This window comes from Neopelma chrysocephalum, unplaced genomic scaffold, assembly GCF_003984885.1.
Source record: "Neopelma chrysocephalum unplaced genomic scaffold, ASM398488v2 Primary Assembly neopelma1_59, whole genome shotgun sequence".
Classification (NCBI taxonomy): Eukaryota; Metazoa; Chordata; class Aves; order Passeriformes; family Pipridae; genus Neopelma; species Neopelma chrysocephalum.
The window spans coordinates 19,089,235-19,114,923 of NW_020897714.1; the positions used below are offsets into that span (position 1 = coordinate 19,089,235).

A 25,689-nucleotide genomic window follows, 5' to 3' on the forward strand; every position below is an offset into this window, starting at 1 on the left:
TTTATTACTTCCTCTCTAGTTTTCAAGCCTTGGCTTTTACCTTCTCAATCTGCCTCATCCCCACGAACAGCAATACCGACCATGTGCATGAAACAAAATTTATGTATCTTCCTACCTGTGGAGGTGCACAGGCTGAGCTCTCATCCCAACACAATTTAAGCAGTTTGCACAACCCTGCTAGAGCTGAGAATGGGGCAGGACTTGAAGCATTGGGGAAGCAATCTGGAGACCTGGAATTTGTGATCCTGTGACTGCGCTTATGCTAGCAAGTCCTGCAAGGGTTAGCAGGCCTGGGTAGAGCTCTTCTGTTGCTTGGCTCTGTTTCTTCTAAGACAGGAGCTGAGGGGCTCCTGCATGGTGCTACAGATACCTGCTCTACCATGGCAAAGAAAACATCTGGGTGCTACCCATGCCATTTTTTCCACAATGAGGCGTCATATCTCTTGTGTGTCTCCAGATAGCATTGTGGTGAAGTTCCGGCCTAAGGCAGCCTGACAGCTTTGAAGTCCTGTACTGCCTTTATCAGCTCACCTATGATCAACACTGGCTGAACATAAAGTTGCTCAAATAGATTTGGAATGCCAGATTAAACCCTGGCTATGTTCTGTTCACAGCCTTCTTCTGTTAAGGCTGGAATTGGCCCTAGGGGCTCAAATGCTCCCAACAGCAGTGCCAAATGTCAAGAAGTGGGTGACTGCACAGCACAAGCAGTCACTGATGTTGGCTGCAGGGCTGGGAAGGGGGTGAGGATGACAGGAAAGGCCTTTGTGCAGGGAATGGTATGGGAAAATCCTCGTGTCCTTCCTGGGAGAACTGCTCAAACAAAGGAGATTAATTTCCTTCCTAGACCCATTTCTTCTGGGTCTACATGTTCCAGCAGAGATGAAATCTAGTAGGAGAGTTTGGGGCTGTTGAACTAGAGCATTTTCCCAATGAAAATGCAAAAGACAAGAGATTGTTCATGGAGCCAGATAAGGGAAGGAATTGAAACATACAGCCCCCTATTTGGCCGTCTGCCCTCATCTCCATCCATCTGGAGATGCTCATAGGGCAGAATAGAAGGGACAAGGGTTTGTGTGCTCAACATCTACCTCGATTTCTGAGCATCTTGCCAGCCAGAAGGTTTTGCCGTGTCCCTGCAGCTCTGAGCAACATGAGTCCTGCCTGCAAGACCCTCGGAACAGGGAGGCCGTCTCCTGGGTGCCTGCCTAGGGAAGCCGAGTCGAGTCACCCCCTCCTGCACACCACTCTCGCACCACATAGCTGCTCTCTCTATCCCTCTTCTTCCTCTCCCTCTCCCCTACACTGTCTTCAGCTTCTTTTACCGCACTCCTCATTCCTTCATCCTCCCAGTCTTCCACGCTCCTCTATCCTTTTGCCTCTCTCCTTGCACCTCTCTCTCCTCCTTCTATTCTCCATCCCGGTGTCTCCTCCCGCTCCTCGTTCTCCTGCCCTGTCGTCCATCCCCTCCTTCTCCTCCTTCTCCTGCCGGTGTTTCCGTGCGTGGCGCCCATTGGCTGCCGGTACCCGTCCCCCGGTGCCGCCGCTCCGCTCCCTCTGCCCGAGCCCCGCAGATGGCGGGGGCAGCGAGGGGGACAGACCCTCCGGCGTGGGGCTGAGGGACAGCGCAGCCCCGGCCGGCAGCCCGCGGGCACGGCCGTGGGCCCCGCTCCCACGCCAGCCACGGAGTGGGCGATGGGCAAGTGCGGGAAGAAGGACTCGCGTCTCCGGTAGAGCACGGTGGGCGCGTTGCCTCCGGGACCGCTCTGCTCTACCGCTCTTAAGAAAGGGGAAGAGAAAAAACATGATACGGATTCTCCCGGTGAAGCAGAGGAAAATGTACATCCCAACGACATGTAAGTACCCGGCGGCTCTGCCCGCGTTTCCCAGATGACACCCGTGGGCGTGAGTCCATGCAGAAGTTAACTCTGCAGTCCCAGAGAAGGAAACCTGCCGACCTCCCCCCCGGCTCCCCACCCTCCAACTCAGCCAGTCCATCGTCGTCCGTACCAGACAGCTCAGCCTCGAGGTGAGACGGCGGAGTCCTGAGCTGGAGCAGAGCCATGGGAAACCGGGGGGGACAGGTGGGGAGGGGGCAAGAGGGGCTGCAGGTTATTGGTCTCTGTGGTCCCTCCCAGCTTCTATTCATGTATTGTAACCAGGTCGAGGCTCAGCTCTTAGCATCCACCTCCTCCTTTCATTCAATGCAGACATTTATATATATATAAAATTTATTTGTTTTTTCTAAAGAAAGCAGTAGCACCAATTTCCCATCTCTTCCTACCTCTCTGCCTTCCTTCTGCTCTCCAGCTGCATGAGCCAGGTACATTCTGGTAGCACCTGTTAGCAGATCCCAAGCCTCTTGCAACAGGTGCTGTCCACATAAGGGACAGACTCCAAATGGATGCCAAAACACTATCAGTCTGAGGCCAAGGTTCCTCTCCAATTCCTACCTATGCCATGTGCTGCCAAAGCAGCCAGCAGAGTAGATCCAAGCTAGATGAGGCACTGGTATCCAGTGATTGTTCTGTCAAACTATCCAGAATGTGTGACATGGTGTTTGAGCTGGTGCGTAGTACTTAACAAAGTTAGAACAGCAGAGACAGACCACACCTGCTTAAAGTTTCTTCACTGCATCTATCTGAGCAGGAAAAATGAGTTTATAGAAAATCCATGGGTTTTGCTGCATGCCCTAGCATTTTTGATAGGTTTTCTGGGGCCCTGAAGCTGGGTTTACTGTATTGCTAAACCACAGCCTGAACAACAAGCTTTGAGATCTGGACCCCAGATACTTCTCCAAATGCTCTTCAGCCCCAGCATCAGTATCTCCATCCACATTTGGTATTTGGAGGGCTCTCTTTTCAAATGTTTGGCTTTTTTTTTTTTTTAATTCATTTGCATGCAGGAGGAACATCCAAAGGAATTCCTAACTACATCTCCACCTTTTAGAGGATAATCTTTTTATGAACATACTGTTCTGGCCTCTGTCACCCTTTTCAGGGATCTTTGTACCTAGAGCAGCCATTGCCCTCCTTTTCCCTCCAACAAGTGATTTGTGTCACTAGAACAGCATTGGAAAAAATATCAGAGGAAAGATCCCTGAGTTTCAAACCACTTCCTACTCTGCCCATTCGTTACAGCCACTCATGATGTGTGGGACAATCCAGTGCTGCAGGACCCCAGTAGATGGGCTTCTATCAGGACAGTGTGTCACAGCCCAAGGCACCTGCAAAGAAAATTTAAACAATTCCAGTCCTCCAAAGCTCAAATGCTTCAAAGCAGGAAACATTCATGCAATAGCCTGTAGAAATGGCCTTAAGACATAGTTGCCCAACTGTGTTTTTATGGGGCCTACCAGATGAAGTTCCTTCAGTATAAGATTGGATACATCTGTGGAGTTTCTTGGGTTTGCTTGTCTGATATCCAATGAATCCATCTAAAGCTCAGGTCTCCCCCAGTGTTTCCAGAACTTGGTATGACATCTACAAAAAACCAGAATAAAAGCTGTAATATTAAGACATTTGTGAAGGAGGCTGTGATGCCAACACATTTGGGAGAAAAGTCTCTGGAGTGTTTCTGGCCTCCTGAAAGTAGTTAAGATTGGGAGTCCTTTCCTTTGAGATTCTCAGTTTTAATTTCAATAGAAAAAGAGCTTCAGAGTCCTAGGAGATTTGTTGAGATGTGTAAAGGTGAGCCTCAGGGTCCTTGTTCCCTTCTACTAAGTCATCCTCCCTTCCAACAAGCTAATTCATCAGGAGGATGACCCTGTCAGTCCACACCTCCAGAAGATTCTACCAGAGCTAGACTGATCCTGAAAGCATCACAAATCTGCCCTGCATAAGGTTTGCCAGGGTATCTCTGGTCTGTAGTATGTGCTGGGCTCTGTATTTCACATATCTGGAGCCCTCAAAAAAGCCACGTCTGTACCTTAACTGTCTCTTCTCTCCCTGCAGCTTCTCACCCAGTGTCAGCAGCGACCTTGTGGTGAATGGAGAACTTGTTTGCTCAAGGCTCTCTCTAAGTGAGCCGAGCGCTGTTTCCATGCCAAACCCTGACGTGATGGGCAATTGGGCACCTCAGATTAGGAGGGCTGGGACGCTGCTTTGGTGTTGCAAACAGGTGGGCAGGCAGGGCCTCTGTCATTAGCAGTGTGTTGCAGGGTGCAGAAGGAAACAGAGAGGCAGGGAGAGAGAGAGAGAGGGAGAGAGAGAGAGAGAGGGAGAGAGAGAGAAAGAGAGGGAGACAACAAGAGAGAAAGACACAAGAGAGACCTAGACTGATCCCTCTTAGTATACTCAAAATAATCTGGCTCTTCCTTTGCTCTCAAACTGGTATAACACAAAACAGCTACCCTCCAGCTCAGGTGCTGACTTCAGCCTCTACTGAGAGTGAAGGTGCTTTTGCTTCTGCTGGTAGAGCCAACAATAAACCGGCCAGTCCAAAAAGAGTTTCAGAAAGCAAGAGAATAGTCAGAGAATGGGGGAGTCAGAATTGGAATGGCTTTGTCACTGGATGCTTTTCCCTCTTTGGTTTCTAAGGTACCTGCCACTCATAAATGAGAATCAGGCCTCTGGTGACCATGTCCTCAGTATTGAAGCCATTAGCAGAAAATGAGAAATTTCCCCGCCCTTATCCTAGTCTGTTGTTATTTCCCTAGAGGATCTTTTCGTAGGAGAGACAATCCATTGGCCCACACTGAGCCATATCATTGTTTGTCCCTCCATGCCCACTGTGCCTCGCAGGACTAGATGGGTTTGATATTGTCCTAGATTTTCCAGTGGCTGCCAGCATCCACAAACTCACCCTGACTTCCCATGCCTGTCCATATCTAAAACACAGTTAATGTAGTGATTTTATCTGTGGCTTGTTCAGCTGTCATGTCCCCAGTATCAATGTGTTTTTTTCTCCCCCTCTCATTTCCAGATTGCTAACTGATCCTGCAAGGACACTGCCCCCTGCCCTCTTCCCTGCTTCTGCTATGAACACTTCTGCTTTCAGCCTCCCCACACCGGCAGTGTCGGAGGAGGGGAATGCCTCTAGCAGCTGGGAAGGCTTCACCACCCCCAACAGCTCCACTACCGTCAGCCCTGGTGTAGTTGTCAGCGGTGTCCTCATCCCTGTGGTCTACCTCATTGTCTGTGTGGTGGGGCTGGCTGGGAATTCTCTGGTCATTTATGTGGTCCTGCGGCACTCTGTGAGTGAGTCGGTGACCAACGTCTACATCCTGAACCTGGCCCTAGCTGATGAGCTCTTCATGCTGGGCCTGCCATTCCTGGCTGCGCAAAATGCCCTCTCCTACTGGCCGTTTGGTTCTTTCATGTGCCGCCTGGTGATGGCTGTGGATGCCATCAATCAGTTCACCAGCATCTTCTGCCTGACAGTGATGAGTGTTGATCGCTACTTGGCAGTGGTGCACCCAGGGAAGTCCTCCAAATGGCGGACAGCACGAGTGGCCAAGGCTGTGAGTGCAACAGTGTGGGTGCTGTCTTCCATAGTGGTGCTGCCCGTGGTTGTCTTCTCAGACGTCCCTTTAGGGATGAGTACGTGCCACATCCAGTGGCCAGAGCCAGCCTCGGTGTGGAGAGCTGGCTTCATCATCTACACTGCTACGCTGGGCTTCTTTGGACCGCTGCTGGTGATTTGTCTCTGCTATCTTCTGATTGTTGTGAAGGTTCGTTCCTCTGGCAGGCGGGTGAGGGCTCTGTCCTCCAAGCACAAGCTTTCAGAGCGCAGAGTGACCCGCATGGTGGTGACCGTTGTGGCTGTCTTCGTCCTTTGCTGGCTCCCCTTCTATGTCCTCAACATAATCAATGTTGTTTGCCCGCTGCCAGAGGAGCCATCCCTCTTTGGTGTCTACTTCCTTGTGGTGGTGCTGCCGTATGCCAATAGCTGTGCCAATCCTATCATCTATGGCTTCCTTTCCTACCGCTTCAAGCAGGGCTTCCAGAGGGCCATCTTCAGGCCATCCCGCCGAGTCCAGAGCCAGGAGGTGCCAGCAGGCCCCCCAGAGAAGACTGATGATGAAGGGGAAGAGGGCGAGATCAGCAAGATCACCCAGAATGGAAATGGCAGGCAGGAGCGCCCTCTAAGCGGTGGAGAAGGAGAGAGCAATGAGCAGAAACCACTCCCTGAGCAGCCTGTGGGATGCGAAAAGAGCAACAAGTTGCATGTCAGTTATTTGTGATGAAAGGGATGGTGTAGGGGAAAGAGACATTGGAATCTGAGGTCCCCTTCACCTTGTCTGCTTTTCAACCTCAAAGGCAATGGGAGACAAAGGCATATTAAAGTCCAAGAGTCTGTTTAAAGATGAAGAGGGCTCCATGAACTTGTAGAAAAAGCAAGACATTTTTCTTGGCTTTGGAAAAGACACCTGAGGTTTATGTGGTACTGGGTAAAGAATGGACTGCATCCAGGGGGAGCTGAAGAGGTGCTGGGCACTGACAATACAGAGAGAGCGAGATCAGCCCTAGATTGCATGATCTGTCCTTAAATGACTCAGCTGTGGAGGGCATCAGCTGCCATCTGATTGTGGCATGTCAAGGAAGTTCCCAAATGGCATATACTACACGTAGGCATCCCAGTGCCTTGATTATCCTCCTTACAAACACGAGAAGTGGTTTACCCTGAAAGACAAACAGGGAGGAAAAATGTCTGCAGCAAAGACATACCAGCCAGTTGCATGCATGGCTGACCCCTCTCTAGCTCTTAAAAATGCCTTGGGTACAGATTTCCTGCCCATGCTGGTCATGGCTGGAGACCACTAATTGCTCAAAACCTTCTCTTTCTTTTTAAGGCTCTCATGGACTCTGGGCAGGCTGATGGGACTTACCTGGGAGAAAAAAATGGAACATTTCTTTCCTGCATCTCACATTCTTCAGGGTTTTCCTGGTGCCTCTGCACCCCGGTGGGAGGTGTAACAAAGGTAGAGAAAAAGACAATGCGACATGAATCAGAGGCAGTGTTTCTTACAAGCTGAAATGCCCTTTCCCTTTTCCTCTCCCTAAGCCTTACTGTAAATAAAAAAAAAGCCTTTGGACATAAAAGGCCAACAGGACAGAAACGTTCTGTGTGTTTAGGGGAGGGAGGTGCTACAGATTTGGCTCTCCTGAGAATATACATTGTCTTCGGGTTGAGTTGATCTCTGTATGGAGTACTGTTTGGCTGATACAAGAGATCAAGGCATCTATCAGTACAGGATGGGGGCAGGAAGCAGAGGGAGGTCAGGGGATCTCCAGTGTGTAAGAGCTATGGTTGCAGAGAGTCTGGGCAATACTAGGAACTGATTCATCTTGTGGGAAATGGTGAGTATTTGGTTCAGGATGGTGAAGAAATGATGTTCATATGTTTGCATGTGCACAAAGATTGTCGTATGCAAAAGTTTGTTCCCTGGACTGTACATGTCAGAGAATGGCTGCAGAGGATGGGAGACAGAGGAGTCAGACTGGTGGGAGATGCGCATGGGTTGGGCACTGATGCTAATCTGTGTGGTGTATGTAAATGTGTACAGGGATACATAAGGGGGTATGCATGTGTATAAGTGTATACAAACACAGATGAGTGAGTGTGTTAATGTAATTGTGGAATGTTTCGGTGCAGGTACAGTTTTGCAGGCATGCAAGTATTTATGGAAATGTGTGTGCACATGTGAATGCTCGGGTGAAAGTGTGAGAATACGTGTGCTGCTGTGAGGGTTGGACCAGTGCTTGCTCCTGTGCATTGGTTGTTGGAGGGAAGCTGTGGTGGGTCCATGTGAACATGTAGGTTAGAACAGCAGCAATGTACAAGGGTGGGTGGGATGAAGGTCTCCTTCTTTGCTTTGGCTTCATTCCTCCCACACCTTTAACTTCTCCATGAATACTATTGCTAAGCTACAGCCACCAAAATGGTCCTCATACCAGAGCCCTTGGTTATATTTGGGCACTTTTCTCTACAAATCCTTTTGAGAAATAGGAAGGAGGCATGCACCAGAAGGAGACGTGTCTCCCTGCGGTCAGGAGATGTTGGAGGAGGTAGTCTGTGGAGAGTCAGTTATGAGAGTTGGCTGGGTGATAGAAAGATGTCTCATGGGTCACTTGAGAGAAGGCAAGAGAAGTGAAGGGGTGGCATGGGAACAGGTGTGCTGGGATGGAAGCCAAAAGCCCTGGGCTGGGCAGCAGAACAAGCTGCAGCAGCTGAGGATGGTGGCAACAGAACCACTTTATGAGGAAGCAGGAGTCAAAGTCACACAAAGGCAATGTGAGAAGTGAAGGCCTGGCAGGCACTAGAGGAACTGCAGTGCAGGGCACCTGAATTCAGGAAAGGACTGTCACAGGGCATGAGGAGAAGAGACATCTCCTAGCCATGTTAGATAGCTCAGGAAGGCAGGGAAGGGACTGCAAACACAACCAAAGACATTCAGCTGTGCGCTCAGCCACGGGTACTGCCATCACCTCCACGAGAAAGGAAGAAACCTACATCCTCATGTTTCCTCTTTAAGCCTGGAACACTAAGCTGTTCATGCCTGCAGGCTCAGCCTGAGTAGCTGAGCTACCAGTGATACCATACAGCAATTGCTTAGCTCCTCTTACAAAGTGCTACTTGCCCCCTGAGCATGGGCAGTCACCCAGGAGTGCAGGCTCAACTCACAGGGAAAAAAAAGTGCTTGGTAGCCAGATTCTATCCTCTGCTACCTCTTTACATCTCCTCCTCCTTCCATCCATGCATCAGCTTCCCACACTGTGGGCCCCAGTGAGAAAGGCAGCCAAACTCTTCATGGGCGTGGGATACAATCTGTTGAACTAAAAAAAGCCTCTGTTTTATTTTCTTGGGGAGCTCCCACAACATCTATTGGATGAAGCACAATCAAGCAATCCTAGCAGACTGAGGATGGACTGCCAAAGCTTTCTGCCTCTGTAAGGGGCAACAAGTGGTAGGAAGAGTAAAAGGTCTGACTACCAAGTGGTCAGACAGATGGACAACGCAGCACTTTAAACAGGGGTCTCTGTTGCTCCTCTTGCAATGAGGAGCAGAGCAAGGTGAATGCTGGACTCCACTGGCACAGCAATCCCTGTAGGATAGAGGAAAAATGGTATTATCTGGGGAGCTTGTAGCACTGTGTTTGATGACCAGGCATTGAAGAAGGCATGTGACAGTGACTGAGGACCTTGTAGGAGGCAGCTCAGGTGGGTGGGGGGCAGATAAAGGGTGGGTTTCCTTATCCGTGGAGTGGCTATCCAGCTGCTGTGGGGAGATGGGGGTGTTCCCCAGCTGCCAACACACTTAACAGAGACAGTCTCCTTCACCAAATCAAGATGAGACTTCATTTCACACGCCTTTGCAGCTCCATCTGCTGCAAATCACCATTCAAGAAACTCCATCGACTGGTTAGCTTCTTAAAATACTGACAACCCTTAGAGCCCAAGCACTGCAATGCCAGCACCAAGCAATTGTGCCAAGGAGACATCATTTTGATACACAGAATCCGAGCCCCCACCAAGGCAGCTCTGCAGGGGAGCCTGCTGGGGAAAATAAAATATGTTCCAGGGAGGCCTGCAAAAAACCTGAGGTTTAAATAGGAATTTAAAAGAAAAGAAACAAGCATCATATTTTTCTGTCTTGTGTTTTCTTCGCCCCCCCTATGCTGCATCCTATTTTGCAGTGACAAATTGCTGAAAAAAAATGAAGATGAACAGAAAATAAGACTGGAGGAGGGGAAAAAAAAAGGGGTTTTTTTTGTCCAAAATTCATGAGGAGAAAACAAATGCTACAAAATTCTGGAAAATATCACCACTGATTAAAAGGCTGTTTTTCATAGGAACAGGCATTTGGAATGATGGACAGTACCCTGCTGCCTTCTGACCCCCACTCTCTCCTCAGCTCTGTCTCCCTGTTGGTGAATCCCCAGCTTTTCCTGTAGTAATAGCATTAATCTGACTGCTTCTGTGATCCCTCTCTCTCCTTAACGATGGTGCAGTTGACTCCAGGCAACCCAGAGGCCACGGGGACCGTGTGCAGTGGCTAAGTGAAATTCTGGACATGTTCAGGGGGATTTTTTCCAGTCAGATATGGAAATGGAGTTTACTATTCTGAGTGCAGAGACACAGAGATAAGGGCTCCATCAAGCCCTGTGTTGCACAAAAGATTTTATTCTTGTCACGTAGCGATCGGAGCTGCAAGACCAGAAAGGGCCGCAATGATTTCAGCAGCATTGTGCAATGCCTCCTCCCAGTAAACGTGTGATCATAAATGGGGGGTTAGAGACACAGGGAACGTGTTCTGTCAGCTGCTCAGAGAGTTCGTATGCACATGCCAGAGTGCACAAGAGCAGATACAGAGAGGCATTTTTATCTGTTGTGCATGCATGCATACGAATGTGTTTACATGATTGCATGCCTGTATGTGTGGCTACCTGCAGCTGTGTGAATGCGTATAAATATATGTACATATTCGTGTTCTGTGGGTACACTGATTCAAGGGCATATAGATGTATGTGTGAGACCATATGTGGCCACACGCACAGACGCACACATACCCAGACACGCACATACCTCTTGGCCTAAGCATGAATGCCAAGAACGCAGCACACACACCTTAATGCACATAGCCCAGGCATGGGCTCAAACTGGGAGATGACATCTGGACCTTCCAAATGACCTTCCCCCCACACGTACCCACCCACCATACCTGCAAACCCAAATACACAGTGGTGGTCTGCGGCGGCTTTGGACCCACTTAGTGTGACCCTTCTGCTCTGCGATGGATCTTCAGGAGAGAATCTGGAAGGGCAGTGAAAGGCGATGTCTGAGGGGCTTCAGTGTGGAGAAGTGAGGGTGCATTCCAGGCTGTTACCAACACAGCCCACACTGATGTCATTTGGAGCTGTTGTTAGGGAGCCACTGTATTTGTCATCAGCAGGGAATCACAGCAGCTCGGATCAGGCAACAGCAAAACGGTCCAGGCCACATTCTGATTCAGCTGTTCTACATGGATACGGAACAAGGGGGTGTGTGGAGGGGGTAGGAAGCAGTTAATCCGTTGTTGGAATAGGATGGCCTGTAGAGATGGGGAGATAGAAGAAATGGAAACACCTTTGAAGAGAAGATGCTCCTGGCTCTCCTGAGGATCCAACAGAGAATTGAAATGCTTTATCTGCTCGAACGAGTGGAAAATATGCAAATATTTGCTCATGAAAAATTGCTGGTTTTTTGCCTTCCCAAGCATAAAATATGCAAACGCCACGCACACTGCAGCCGGCTCACGCAGATCCCACACTCACCACGTCACGCACAAACAGGCACACACGCATTCCCAGTACGTCAATGCAGCCAGCCAAAGACACGTGCCTGGGCTGCAGCACGGCAGCCTTCCCTACATGACAAACAAGGCCGCGGGGCACGGAAATACGGCTGCCTTGACCGACAAACTGAGCCTCCGCGGGCTGTGCCCCCACCGCGGCTCCCTGGAACCACCGCGGAACCACCAACCGGAGCGGCCGCGAAGCTGCAGGCGGGAGGAAGGCGAGAGGCCATCCCCGTCCCGACTGCCGTCGGGGACTCGGGACCCCCGCGGGCGGGACCAGCAGCCGGACGGGAGGGGCGGGGCGGGGGTGGTGCCGAGCGGGCGGGGGTAGGCGGGGACGGGGGCGCTGCGCGGCGCGTCCTGCGCAGAGGGGTGCTTGTGCCCGGAGGGGGACGGAGGGGTCCGGGGTTGCAGGAGACGGAGAACGCGGCAGGACTCCTGCCCTGGTAGCTGGTGTCGGGACCAGGCTCAGGACAGTGCTACCAAGCGGCGGTGGAGCCCCTCCGTGCCAAACACCCGCTGTTGAGGGGGACATTTGCGAGCACGAGAGGTGTGCGCTCGCAGCCCTGAGAGCCAGCCGTATCCTGGGCTGCGCCAAAAGAAACGTGGCCAGCGGGTCGAGGGAGGTGACCCTGCCCCTCTACTCCTCTCTGGTGAGACCCCACCTCCAGTGCTGCGTCCAGCCGTGGGGCCTCCAACATAAGAAAGGCATGGACCTCTTGGATCGGATCCGGAGGAGAGCAATGAGGAAAATCAGAGGGCTGGAGCACCTCTCCTATGAAAACAGGCTAAGAGAAGAAAAGGCTCTGGGGAGACCTTATAGCCCCTTCCAGTACCTAAAGGGAGCCTACAGGAGAGTTGGAGAGGAACTTTTCACAAGGACATGTAGTGAGAGGACAAAGGGGAATGGGTTTAAACTGGAAGAGGGTAGGTTTAGATTAGAGATTAGGAAGATGTGAGGATGGTGAGGCACTGGAACAAGTTGCCCAGAGAAGTTGTGGCTGCCCCATCCCTGGCAGTGTTCTAGGCCAGGCTGGATAGAGCTTTGATCAATTTGGTCTAGTGGAAAGTGTCCCTGCCCATGGCAGGGGAGTTGGAATTAGATGATCTTGAAGGTCCCTTCCAACCCAAGCAATCCTGTGATTCTATGATTCTATGGTGTCAGTGTGGTTCCCTTAGTGGAAAGTACCTGTCACAGATCCAAGAGTTTCTGTGAGCTCTTAAACACCAGCTTCTTTCCCCACCTGTGCCACTCCATCTCCACTGCCCCAACATTCTGCCACAAAGTGTTTGCTTCTTTGGTGAGAAAGCTCATGGGTACCACTGAAGAAAGTTTTCTTGCCTAACCACTGTTCACCTTTCTCAGCACTCCTTATGAGAGTTGTTATGCCCCTAGTAGTGATCTACTGTCGATAATTGATCAGGGCAGGGCTAGGAGTGTGTATAGGAGAGGACAGCACAGGAGTAAATACTTCTGGGCCTACACAGGAGCGGATGGGAGGAGGAGGCATTCAGATGAACTCAGATGCATAGAAGCAGAAGGCAGGAGGCTTGGCTGAAGGTTATTTTTAAGAACTGGTTCAGACATCTGCAGTGTCACCTGGTATCTCCTACCCAGCCAAACTGCTGGCTCTAGATGTTCACAAGGCAGCAAACTCTTTCTGGTTGCAGTAGGGTTAGCCCTTGTAGTCATATGCCAGAGTTTGGGGTGAATACCACAAAGGTTTCTTGTCTCAGTGGTCTCACAGGCAGAGTCACAAGGCAGGGGTAAGAGGTGGGACACTCAAGCTGGAAAAGCTACTTGATTGGGAAAGGGGCAGCCAGGGTGATACACCTTTAACTGTGAGACATCTCCAACTGATGCAGCTTGTCAGCCAGTGTCTGATACACTGCTCAGCTGTGGCTGGCAGACGAACAGTGTCTCGGACTGGCTGTGGGGGCACTGGTGGGAGACAAGCTCATGCTTTCATGCTCATTAACAGAGACTACCAGGTCTAGAAACACCTTTGCTCAAGTGATGAGTCCAGATGAAGGGCTCTTCCAGCTGCTCCTCAGCCACGTGGCATTTCAGCAATGCACAGCAAAAAAAAAAAAAGGAAAAAAAGAGTCTTTGCCAGGCCTTGATCTCTGTGTGAGACAGTCCAGGCCGCCAAGCAGCCCACAGCAGAAATCTCTGCTGGCACAAGTGCCCTCAAACTCAGCAGAAGCCTGCATAAAGCCAGGGAACGTGTCATTCCTGCTTTATCCAGGCCCCACATGGGCAGAAGTCTCAAGAGGAATGTAGCCATACAGCTGACATCCAATAGGCCTGCCCATCCTCAGAGACGTAGAAAGTATTCTAAGCCAGTAATTTTGTACCGGATTGGTGCTCTTGAGTAACAAGAGCTGGCTGTTACACAAGCCTCGTGCACAGCCATGTAGTCCACCAGCTGGAAAAGATTTGTCTAATCATAGAACATTTTGGGGTTGAAGGGACCTTTAAAGGTCATCTATTCTTCCCACCCTCCTCTGCTTCCTGTCCAGAGGTGATCAGTGATCCTGCTATGGCAGAGTCACAGCTGCTGTTACAGGATAACCTGAGGGCATCACAAAGTACTGAAGCATGGAAACACATTGCCACCTTTCCTTGTCTCAGGTGTCCCTCTCCCTGTGTTTGCAGGCACTACTGAAGTGCAAGGCAAAGGTACCCAGCAGCAGTCAGGCTGCGATGGAGAGGAGGTGAGCACAGAGCCGTGCTGCTCATCACTTCCCAGCTCCTGAAACACACGAGCTCTCCTTCCAAGGGTAGCAACGGCAGTAGCCAAAAGCCTGAACTTTGCTTCCAGAAGGGATCAGCTGTTGAGCTGAGCAAATTGTGATGCTGTGCAGGGTGCGTGGAAGAAGGGCGGGAGGAAGGGAGGGAGAGCCAAGCCTGACACGGGCCAGAGCAGGAGGGGAGGCACTCACAAAGGCCTTGGAGGCAGGATGGAAAAGACAGTAATTACATAAGAGCACTTGGCGAGCATCTGGCTGGAGTCAGCTGGGCCCTGCCGGCCCTCCGTCCCGCGCTGCTAACCAGGAGCAGCTGAGGATACAGATAACTCAGCGCGGGACCCCTCCGGAGGGGAGTGTAGGTAAGAGGTCCTCTGCTTCCCCTCCCGGTTTGCGGTGCTCTTGGAGAGTGGGGGCAGAGGGGTGGAAAATAGGGAAAGGAAAGACAGCTGTGGTGGAGGGGAAGCAGCCAGGACAGGGAAGAGAAGGAGCTGTTTCTCTGCCTCTTGGTATGAACAATACCTTTGCTCTGGAGGTTTTGGCGAGGGAGGAGCTGCGAAGGGTGAGTGTGTGGGTGTTTGTGGGTGGATGTGAGAAGGTGTGTATGTGAAACAGGACAGATGATCCACAGGTATCACAGGGGAGCTGAGCTGTACACAGGGGCTAGAAAGGGGAGAAAACATCAACTTCCTTCCTTCTATACCAGTGGCAGAGAGGGTCAGTAGGATGGATGCAGCCACTGGAGGAGAGTCAGGTTTTGTGCCCCTACTTCGCCTGTGTGGTGGGGGTTACAGGACAAAGGAGGAAATGTAGAAGAAGGAGGAAGCAGCTGCTGTTGAGCAGAGATTGTTGCAATACAATCCAACCAGTGCATCCCTGGGCTGCCTCCAAGGCAGAGTGTGTGATGAGGGAGAAGGAAGATTGTTGGACACTCAATGTCCCTTCAGACTTGGATTACACTTAAAAGTGTGGCTGGCACAGGTTTACTGGATACAATTCTCAAAACTTCCTGCAAATGTGGCTGCCCTGGCAAAATATTGCTGGTACAGACAGTTCCCTTCAGAGAACAGAGCAATATAACCCAGGCAAAAGTGTCTTTACTGGCATAAACTTCTGCTCAGCTGGACAATGCCACTAGGGCAAGCCCTTGTTTGCTGGCAACCAGTGAGTCCCTACTGAGCCCAGATGAGACATTAGATACAAAGTCCTGTTTACTGCCCACTGTGAGCTGTTCTTGCAGTCTGATGAGGCACAGGCAAAGACCCCAGCTGATGAGGTCCCCCATGAAGAACAGCTGCTTGGCTGTGAGCAACTCAGGAATGCAGATAGAAATGTGGGACGGAAATGAGGACAATGGACTCCCTGCTACCTGTTCCCCTTGGAAAGGTGGAGGAGGCCAGGCACAGGGCCAAGAACTGCAAAAATGGGTAATGTCATGTTTGGAAATAAACCAGGCAGGAAAACCTGAGAAAGTAAGGGGCTGCAGCAGCTTTTTTGGGACAGAGAGGAACTGTCTTCAGTGTCAGTCTCTGAGTTTTCATGCACCCCAGAAAATTTATTTGTCTTTAATAGTACTGCCAGCTGCCAAAATCCCCACCAGCAGCAGTCAGGAGAAGACAACACAACTGATCACAAACCCCCACTTCTGTCAGCTGGCAAGGCTCCATTAGCAAGACGTATTGACCTAACGTTTCCCCCTCTCATTTCCCAAAAGGGAAAACTGAGGCACAGGAAAATGTGGGCAACTTGCAGTGGGTTTCATTGCATGTCAATGCTAGAGTGAATTTATCGGTCCTCTTCTTGCCCTGGCTGGGAGGCATGTTCACTCCATGTTCATTGAGCTCCAGGCTGACAGGCAGCCTGAGAATATCTCCAGGCCTCCCAGCCCCCCTTCCTCCCTTCCCCCCCTAGCTCACAGCACATATTTTCCCAGAGTTTTCCGCTTGCTTCTCCAGTGGTGCTGGGGTCCTGCCAAACGCCAGCCACTCTCTGGGAAGCAGGGCCTCCCATTCCCAAACCAAACAAATGGGAGAAAGGAAACAGGAAAAAAAAGTCCAAGCACACGTAGACACACGCAAAACCCTTTCCCCCTCAGAAACCTTGGAGCCTTCTCCAGCTTCTCTTGGAAATTGTGGGAGGCACAGTGCTGACTTGGCACTTCTGGTCCCTGCAGAAGAGAGCTATTGTCCATCCTTCCTTCTGCCTCCCAAAGATACATATGTACACACACACACACATACACAGGGGGTATAAATTCACAGATCAGTTTTACTGTAGCGTAGAATCCTCAAATTCTCTTCCTAACAGATTCTGCAGCATGAGAAAAGTCTCCTATCTCTTCCACCCTGCACTATTCTGTCCTCCAAAATGCCCTTCATTCCCAAGTTCTGGTGCAGCCACATCGTGCTTACCCCAACAACACAAGCTTGTCAGCTCAGCGCCGGGCTGGGGGCAAAGGTCACATCCAGGGTTTGCTTCCAGATCCCTAGATTTGCTGGCAGGGAGCTCCCAGCAGTCAGGCTATGCTTCAGGTCAGGCACACCCCTCCCATCAAAAATGCTCAGCCCAGGACCTAAGCAGGGGACATGACCAGGGGATGACACGAGCAGGAGTGCAAGGCTTGGGGCTCTGCCCAGCCAGAGGGGATGACCAGAGAGGGAAAATACTGATGCCTCTCCCAGCTGGCAGATGCGTCTGCTACAAATATCATGCCTGGGGCAAGAGGCCACAGTGACGTGCAGAAAAAAAAATGTGGGAGAGAATGAAAGATGAAGTTTGCGGACTAGGAGTGGGAAAGGCACAGCTGGGGAGAGAGCATGGCCAGCCAAGTGAAGGGCTAATACATGGGACAAGGGACTAGTGCACAGGAGCGAAGGCAGGGTCCTGTAGCCTCCTGCCTGAAGGACAGTCTGTCTCTTGCATGGATGCACCTCAACTTACCCATCCTGACATGCTTAAGGTGGGACACTGCCCTGCTGCCTGCCCACCCTTTGCACAGGGTGCAAATCTACGTTGCCTGCATTTTGCTGAGCAGGGCTGTGCTGGTTGGAAGCAAAAAGGCAGAGGAAAAGAAACCAACCCAACAACACGTACAAGGAAAAGGCACTACCTAGGAAAGAGTTAAAAGGCGCCGAAACCCAAGCCGGTTTGCGATGGAGAGCGCCCAAAGCCAGGGAGGGAGAAGGAGGGAGAGGAGAGGGGAGGGAGCCGGTCCAAGCCCGGATTGCGCACCCAGCCAGCGCTGAGCAGTGCCTGTGCCAAGAGCCGGCTTCCTTAAAGCCATGGGCCCGGGGGCCGGCCCCGCAGGCGGAGGGGAGCCGGCGAGCAGGGGCCGGAAAGCGGAGAGGGGAGCCCTCGGCCCCCGGGGTGAGCTGCCGCGCTGCGCCGGGGGCAGGCAGCGGGATGGGGGGCACAGGCTGGGGCAGGGGCTTTCTCAGCTTGTTGGCGTGTCTGTCTTTCGTAAGCATACTTCTGTGCAAGCTGCCTGCTCCCTGCTCCACGTCCTTCACTCTCGGCAACAAAGCAGCTCTCGCCTCTGGTCTGCCTGCAAAGGCTGCACTCGGGGAGCCAACTGTCCCCTTGGAAAGGTGCTGGGCTTTGCCTGAGAATCCCCTGGACATTGGTGGGAGGGGGCTGAGGCACGGGAAGGGGTGGGATTGAGTGGGAAAAAGGAGAGGCTGAAGTTAAGTTCCCAGCCCACAGGAGAAGAGACCTCTGCCAAGAGATGTGGGTCAGACTCTGGGACATGGGTGTTGTTGGGTTAGGTTCCCGTAAAGAGTTGATGTGCAGTGACTGGAGGGTTGGAGAATTTTTTACAGCCCTTCCTGCAGATTCAGCAGCCTATCACAGCATGCTTTTGCTAAAAGACTGTTGAGGTTGGACTAAATAATATCAGAGGTCTTTTTCGACCTTAATGATTTCATGATTCTATGTCTCCTTCCTCTATCCCAGCCTGGGGACTGAATCTTTTAGTGGCTCCAATGGTTTGCCTAGTCAGCATCAAGTCTTCTTCCAGGGTCAGCACCTAATCTCCACTGGCCTGGGCAGAAGGGCGTGGGGCATCCTCTTGGGTCATGTGGTTTCTGCTCAGATTGCAGCCTTGAACATCCAGGCACTACAAGCATGTAAACTCCCTCCACAGGACAATGCTATTTCATCCCACCCCCGGCTCCAACCACAGAAAGATGTTTTGCGGTAACCTCTGTTCCATCCCTTGTGTCCTCCCCTTCCTATACCTCACTCTGGCACTTCCTCATATCTTCCTAGGTTACCATGGACATAATTTACCTGCGCACATCCCTGACCTTCCTTCTTCTCCCTCTTGTTGTGTTTGGGGCGCCCACTGATGAACCCAATCTCAAAGAACCAGCCCCTGGTGCTTGCAAGCGCTGTTGTGACCCACTGGACTCTTCCACAGATGCCCGACCGCTCCCTCCCAGCCACCACCACTTTCCCTACCCAATGCCAGAGGTCCGTCCCTATATCAACATCACCATACTGAAGGGTAAGTGCCCATTTTGGCCTCAGGATGCCAAGGCCTGCTCAGGGCTGAGAGCACTGCACTGGAGGTGACAGCAGGATTGCTGGCATGCTGGTTATGCTAACAGGCTGCCAGGTGCCATCCTTGAGGATATGTGCCCAGGGTTTAGATGTTTTGTGCTGTTATGAGGAGTAGTCTGGGGGGAAGGAAATCAATGCATATCCCTCACTCAGAAAGGTTGTGGGGAAACCTTCTCCAGATCCATGGGTCACATGGAGGAGGGCAAAGGGAGGCAGCAGTTATTTGCAAGCACCTCCAGGCTAAACTGGCAGTGACCCCCAGCTCATTCCACTCTGCTGTGGCTGGCTTGGCTAACGGGAAAAGGCTCTCTATTTTAGATCAGCTCCTCCCTTCAGGGCTCCCCTTTTAGCCTTTGCTGCGGGCAAAAGCCTGTTCCCAGCTGGATGCTGCTCCACTCACTCCTTGTAGCTCTGTGGTTCCTCTGGGTTAACTGCCCAGCCTGGAAATAGCTGCAATCCGTCAACATTCAGAAGGGTGTGCGGGGCAGATAGAGGCCTAGAGTGGGGTGTTGTAGCAGAACCTGCAATACCATGCAGGGGAGGGAGAGAAGGAAAACAACAAGACACAAATTTGGGATGCTGTCACTTGTGCTGGGGGCTGTTCTGACCCCTATCTCTTCTCTCGTACACAAAGTACATTCTGGTGCTGATCTCTCTCTGTATTGATGCCTGGCAAAGTGTGTGACAGGCAGTGCACACACCCCAGGGTAGAGCTGCAATATTAATTATATAGGATGCCCTAAGCATGCCAATATTGTCAAAGTACCAGCCCTCTAACTTGCACTGCTCCATCTGCCTAGTCCAGCTTGGGTCTTTTCCCTCTGACCCACCTCATTGTCCCTCTCTAGTCATATTTCCCCACAGGGGTTAGCATTTCTTTTCCTTCTCCAGCCTACAGAAAGTACAGTGTGCATCTTACGTGGATAATTAGATCATAGGAGAGGTGGGTATGAGGATAGGATCTGTGATGGCGGTAAAGGAGTGTGGGGGAGGAAGAAGAGGTCAAGAGCCCCAGTAGTATTTTGCACTGCTGAGCTCCCTCTCAGGCTGAAGTCTCCTAGGGACAGGTCCTGGTGCCTCCAGCAGGGCCATATCACTTTGATGGGCAGGAGACTCATAAGAGAAGAGACTCCAGTCACACCCAGAGCTCTGCTAGCTGCTTTCCCATGAAGAGTAATGATATCATGACTCTCAGGAGTGTTCCTTCTTCTGGCATTGCCCCATTCTTGTGCAATTCTCTGCCTCCTCATTAGGCTTTCTCACCACCACTTCCACATCTCCTTCTGGTATCACACAGGAATTGTGTCCTCTGCTTCCTCTTGTAGGAGAGAAAGGAGACCGGGGAGAGCCTGGAATGCCAGGGAAATGGGGCAAAGAAGGACCACGAGGTGAGCGGGGTGCCCAGGGCCAGAAAGGCAGTAAAGGACAGATGGGCACAGCGGGAGACCCCTGCAAGCATCAGTACGCTGCATTCTCCGTCGGTCGCAAGAAAGCTCTGCACAGCAGTGAGGGCTTCCAGGTCCTGATCTTCGACACCGTCTTTGTCAACCTCTACAGCCACTTTGACATGTTCAATGGCAAATTCTACTGCTCAGTAGGTGGACTTTACTATTTCAGCCTCAATGTCCACACCTGGAACTTCAAGGAGACCTACATGCACATCATGCACAATGAAGAGGAGGCAGTCATCTTGTATGCCCAACCCAGTGACCGCAGCATCATGCAAAGCCAGAGTCTCATGCTAGAGCTTCAGGAAAATGATGAGATCTGGGTGAGGCTCTACAAGCGGGAGCGGGAGAATGCCATTTACAGTGATGATGTTGATGTGTACATCACCTTTAGTGGGTACTTGGTCAAGCCTAGCCTTGAATAACTGCCTCTCCTCTTCCTTGGGGCCTCTTTGGCCTTTTTCTTCTTCCTCTCTCTCTCTCTCTCTCTCTCTCTCTCTCTCTTTACTGCCCACAAACACTGCAAATCACTTGGAAATGGGCCTGTCAAGTCTCAGGCACTGAGTGTGAAACTTGCCACACCAGCTCCCACCTCATGCCCTCTTGTAACCAGACTTGTGTCTGTCCACTTACATCGTGACACTGCCATCTCTCACGCCTCACCTCCTAAACCAGCTTAGGTTATTGGCTTCTTCCCAATCTGCCAGCAAGCTGCCTCTGGAATTTGGAGTCCTAGAGCAAGAAGAAAGCTAAAATGCTGCTCCTGGGGATGTGTCCCTCTTTGGGGCTTCATTCACAAAGGACTCCTGTAGAAAGGGCTAGAAAGTCCCCACTGCCCATGTACATCTTGTCTCCTCTCTTTCCCACCTAGACATACCAGTTTTGCAGCCTGAAACATGGTCTTAATGTCACCTCTTACACCTGTAGTCCGGAGAGCAGACTGGGGTCTGATGGTCTCCTGTAGCACAAGAAAGTCGTAGGACTGGTAAGAGAGGATAGTGTCTTTCCAAAAAGGGAACTGTTGGCCTTCTGAAGTTTGTCGCTGGCTATCCTTAGACACCCTTCTGTGTCACAGAGTCCGAGTTGGCTGTCAAATCTAGGCCCGGTGGGATTGTCCTCCTCTGTGCCAGCTCTAGCTCTTTGAAGAGATAAAGGGCCAGACACTTGGCCAGACCCTTCATGCGCATCTGCTGTTGAATCAGTAGAGCCCACCATTCCGTTACCACTACAGATCACAAGTAAAGAAGGAGAGAGAAAGAGAGAGAGAGGGAGAGAGAGAGAGAGACAACCCTCGAAAACTTCCCTCCCACACCTCCCCTGGTGTGCTACTCGGTCTTGGCTCCCCAGCTGTGGAAAGCTAGTTCAGATAGTGAACTCGAATCTACTCTCTTCTTCAGCAGAGGTGCCATTTCATTGTCCTCCTGAAGGTGGTTCTCCCACAGTGGTATTCAAGGACTGCTGTTTCAGGATCTGAGCTTGAGGCTGGAGGGGCAATTGCAGTTAAGTCAGTTCCAAACCTGGACAGGCTGCCACCTCTTTGCCTCTGTGATGGAAAAGAGATAGAGGTGACTACAGCACCTCACCCCAGGGTTAAAAGTTTCCCTGCCTTATGCTCTGTGCCCTTTTCTGGCAATCTCATCAGAGCAACTTAGAAAAGCATGTGACTAAAACAAAGCCTCGCTCTTCTTGTCAGGTTGGAGATGTCGCAGTGAGAAAGGAATGTCAGTGGTAGGGTTTTCTATTACTATTTATACTGGTCTCACACTGCTCTCACTTGCATCCCTCTGTGGGGTATGCTACAGTCTTGTCGGGAGCAGGTGAGGCTGGCTCAGTGCTTTAGGAAACCTACTTCCACATGTTGTAATGCTTCCATAAACTCCCAAGAGTTGTCTCTTTTTTGAGTATCAGGGCAGGACAAGCAGGAGAAACTGTATTTCTCTTCTGCCCATCACTGATAATGAAATCTTCTGACTTACCTAGCTTCTACAGTCTCTTGATTAGCCACGATCTTTGCCTATAGCACCTGGGACTACCAGAGCTCTCCCATAGGAGATATGCATCATTATACAGGTCTAGGTCTGGTACACTCAGCTGGAGATGGCAAAGCAACAGGGACCCAGGCTAAATGTTAAAATTGAACTTGAGAAAATTGCAGGACATTTTCTCTCTTATCCTGTTTACTTACCCTCCTTTCTTTGCTAAGGAAGCTGTACAGACTGTAACGAGTTTCAGGAACTTTCTGCTCTGGATCCTACCCACCACTGTCAATGAGGCAATGGGTGTAAAAACAAGGTTTCTCTGAGGCAAACCTGTTTTTTTCACAGGGAAACATTGATGATGGGATCATGGGAACTAAAGGAGACTGTGAGTTTCTTCCCCTCCCTTAGCAGGTCAAGTGTGTGAAATTGCTCAGAGGAGGATTTCAGACAGCACAGAGGAAGCAGCGTGCTGGCAATGACGCTCAGGACCAAATTTCTTTCTCTCTTCCCCAACAGGCTGCAAATGAGATATTGTCTCTTTACGGTGTATTGAGCCCCATGCCTCCCTGAAGCGAAGAAAGTCTCTCTAACACTGAATATCTCCAGAAACAAACTTCATTCTTCCTCCTTTTTCTATTTGGTGATTAAATGCTGGTAACAGGTCTCATGTGCTACCCATGAGCAGCCAGATGGTGCCTGATGCACATGAGAGAGGAGGGCAGGGGGACCAAAGGGTGTGTTTAACAGGCTTCTTGGTGCTAAATAAGACAGCATTCCCTTGGTGCTAAATCAGATTTCAGGAGTATCGGGTGCTTTCTGGAAGGTGTAGTAGGCTGAGTTGTGATGTACTCTGGAATTAATGGTGCTTTATATTACAAAACCAAAAAAACTACAAGAACTTTTGTATATATATTTTTTCAGTGGTATTAAACTTTTTTCCTTGGTTGTTTTGCATTTAAATCTGTTTTTCTCTCCTAACCCATTCCTTCTAGCACTGGTTATTGCTGAATAGTGTGATGGAAAAGATGTGGACCCAAAAGAGGCAGGTACTAAGTCTAAAGAGACAGGTACAAAGTCTAACTCGGCTCTGAAACTTCCCTGGGTAATCCTTGGCAGTCTTGTGTCTGTTTCCTTTTTGAAGAACCATTACCTTGAAGATATTTACTGCTTGAACACTCCTAATTATGACAACCCTCTCCTCTTTTCTGGGAAAACTTTAAGCAAATTCAAAGAAGGAGTCTTTGGAAATTACAAAAAAACCCAAGACAATACAATGGGTTATAGGAGTAGGCTTCAAGTACTTAATTATATTGAAGAAGGCTGGGCTACTGTGGGAGTTCTCTTAAGGGAGATCAGACCCTTTATCTTGTGAAATTTTTAGCACATCCTTCTATCAAGTACTTAGTAAGCATGTGTGTTTTCTGTTTTCCCTGTGGCATTTCTTTTGTCTCTGCCAAGAGGTAAAGGCCAGAAAGTACAGACATAAGAGGGACATTAAACTGTTGATTGAACACTTGTGCTTCCTAACACTGGGGTGAGTAGGGTTTCCAGAGTTAAGCTGGACATGCATATTTGGAAGTCCTGTGTGTGATGAGAAAGGCTTGAGGTTCAGGTCAGAGGTGGAAAAGCAAGTGGTAATTGCCCGTAAAGTTGGGGGAAAAGGGGAGACATGAGCAGGGAGTGGAGTCTTGGAAGCTTGAGTGGACGATCTAGAAGGATTAGAATCCTAAGGACAGGGAGATGCCTTTTGGAGGTCTCAATGCAAGTCAAAGAGGTACATGGGATTTTCTTTATCATCTTTGGACTGAGAGGTCTCCTGCTGAGATGGAAGAATAGACATGAAAATACGACAAGGTGCCCATATAGGCCATTCTGTTTAGAGTTTAATTTGTCTTTACATAGCTTCTCCTGTGGTTTGATGTGTACCAGACACTTCATTTGGCAAGGGGTGGAAAACATAATCATATGCATCCTTACAGGCATCTTTGGTCCTGTGTCAGGCCCAAAGTTAGGGCTAAGTATATCCTAGCAAATGCAATACTCTCTCATGTCAGAACCCAGCCTTCTTCCCATTTTTTATTTATTTCTGAGGAAGCAGATAGAAACGTGTCCTCAGGAAGTGCAGTGGTTGTGTTTGTGCATGTTCCTGGCCCCTTGAGCTGAGATGATGTTAGATTGGAGGTGATTTTGTCACGCTTACAAAAGGTGAGGAGTGAGAGAGGAGGGGGGACCGGAAATGTGTAGCCAGACCTTCAAGAAAAGTTTTTTGTGATTCAGTCCTGCAGCTTGCCACCTGAAGAGTCTCTTCAACCAAATCCATTGGGGCTTAGATGCCTGGTGGCAGGCAGAGTCTGTAGCTGGTGCCACCCATCACACCACGGATGCCTGCCTGGGGAGTCAGAACTGTAGGTCAGGCTCAGCTCAGGCAAGATGGACCCTGTAATGCTGTACAAGGAACAAGGTCTAGACTGGGTCAGACCAGCCCTGCTGCCCTGCCAGTGAGTGCACCCATGCCCTGAAGGCCACAAAATCTCCATCCACTTCATTCACCACAAGTATGTGTTCTTTTCCGTGCAACGGAGCTGCCCTGGGGAATGTGATTCAGGGGTTGGTGACAGCTAGTATCTCTCTCCTGGGCAAAGCAACTGTGCCCTGGGATGTGCGCTACCTCTGTAGCTGTGCCTCTCTTTTCCCCTGAAAGACTGGTCCAAGCTCTGCTGCAAGGGGCTCTGTGGCTGCATCTCAGGCTTGTTCAAGGTATCTACCACAGGCCTGGCCCTTTAAACGGGCTTCCTGCAGGTTTGTGGTCATGCAGGTATAAAAGGAGGGGAGTGGGAGAGAGGAGGTGAAGGGCAGTATATGGTGCTGTCTCAGGAAGAAAGCACATGCCAGGGAAAACTCAGGAAAAGTTGAATAGCTCCTTGCCCTGTGATAGCTGTGGGAAAAGGGAAGCAGGGCAAGAAAAGGAATATAAAAGGAGATATTTGACCCTGCTGGGGGCACTCAGATGGGCACAGGTGAATGTGCCTGCACACAAAGCACCACGGAGAGCAGGGACACAGCATAGGAAGTGCAGTCATGGGAAGCATCTCTGGCAGCCCCTCAGGCCTTGCACCAGCTGCCAGCTATGGTGCAAGATTTGCCCCACATCAGTGCACTATTCAGGGGGCTGCCACACTGTATCATAGCAGGTTTCCCCTCTGCCTCAGCCTGGTGTCCCTCCTCCTCTCCCAAACCACCTAGACAACCTGCTTCACTTAAAACTCAGCCTTGTTTATCTCCCAGAGTCCAGGGAGGGAGAAGGGGTGATGCAACACCCCAACCAGCATCACCCAGTGCCACAAGCAGAGCCACTGCCTCCTTCCATCTGGCACATTGAAGCCAGATGCCAGTGGTGTGTTCAACCTGCCCCAGACCTCCTTTTTCTCAAACTCACTTTCCCACTGCTGGCTGGGAGATGCCATAGGGCAGGAAGTGGACCCTGCTGCATGGGTGATGCAGCACAGCTGCACAGCTGACAGCAAATGTTCCACTGCCTTGTGTGGCAGGGCCCTTCTCTGACCACAGTGAGAAAACAGGCCTTTGTCTAGCCATGCCAGGCTTCAGAGGCCAGCTCAGTGCACACTCTGCTATGACACCCACACATGTATACACACATACCAACCCCAGATGGA

The 25,689-nt window shown here is 50.6% G+C and overlaps 3 protein-coding genes across 4 annotated transcripts in view; all 3 read left to right on the top strand.

Annotated features, from left to right (window-relative positions):
• Positions 1–1,472: 1,472 nt before the first annotated feature.
• On the top strand, positions 1,473–7,733 carry SSTR3 (somatostatin receptor 3). 2 transcript variants are annotated; one of them, XM_027680766.1, is made up of 3 exons: positions 1,473–2,029; positions 3,954–4,119; positions 4,924–7,733. In XM_027680766.1, the coding sequence occupies exon 3, from the start codon at positions 4,979–4,981 to the stop codon at positions 6,182–6,184; it is 1,206 nt and encodes a 401-aa protein (XP_027536567.1). In that variant the 5' UTR covers positions 1,473–2,029; positions 3,954–4,119; positions 4,924–4,978; the 3' UTR covers positions 6,185–7,733. The 2 variants fall into 2 exon arrangements, with proteins under 2 accessions (XP_027536567.1, XP_027536568.1); XM_027680767.1 differs by lacking the exon at positions 3,954–4,119 and having other exon boundaries at positions 1,473–1,856.
• Positions 7,734–14,241: 6,508 nt separating this feature from the next.
• IL2RB (interleukin 2 receptor subunit beta) overlaps positions 14,242–25,689 on the top strand; it is a 35,455-nt gene continuing 24,007 nt past the window's right edge. The window contains exon 1 of the mRNA XM_027680299.1: positions 14,242–14,390. The gene's annotated coding sequence lies outside the window, so the exon portion shown is untranslated. The remainder of the gene's footprint in view (positions 14,391–25,689) is intronic.
• Positions 17,221–22,896, top strand: C1QTNF6 (C1q and TNF related 6). Its single transcript, XM_027680315.1, has 3 exons — positions 17,221–17,394; positions 18,295–18,532; positions 19,914–22,896. The coding sequence occupies exons 2-3, from the start codon at positions 18,301–18,303 to the stop codon at positions 20,459–20,461; spliced, it is 780 nt and encodes a 259-aa protein (XP_027536116.1). The 5' UTR covers positions 17,221–17,394; positions 18,295–18,300; the 3' UTR covers positions 20,462–22,896.

What these genes read in the sequence shown, in the direction of transcription:
- SSTR3 (XM_027680766.1), top strand. Translation starts at nt 4,979, where the DNA reads ATGAACACTTCTGCTTTCAGCCTCCCCACACCGGCAGTGTCGGAGGAG.
- C1QTNF6 (XM_027680315.1), top strand. Translation starts at nt 18,301, where the DNA reads ATGGACATAATTTACCTGCGCACATCCCTGACCTTCCTTCTTCTCCCT. An exon ending in CAACATCACCATACTGAAGG is followed by an intron (nt 18,533 to 19,913) that starts GTAAGTGCCCAT and finishes TTCCTCTTGTAG; the next exon opens with GAGAGAAAGGAGACCGGGGA.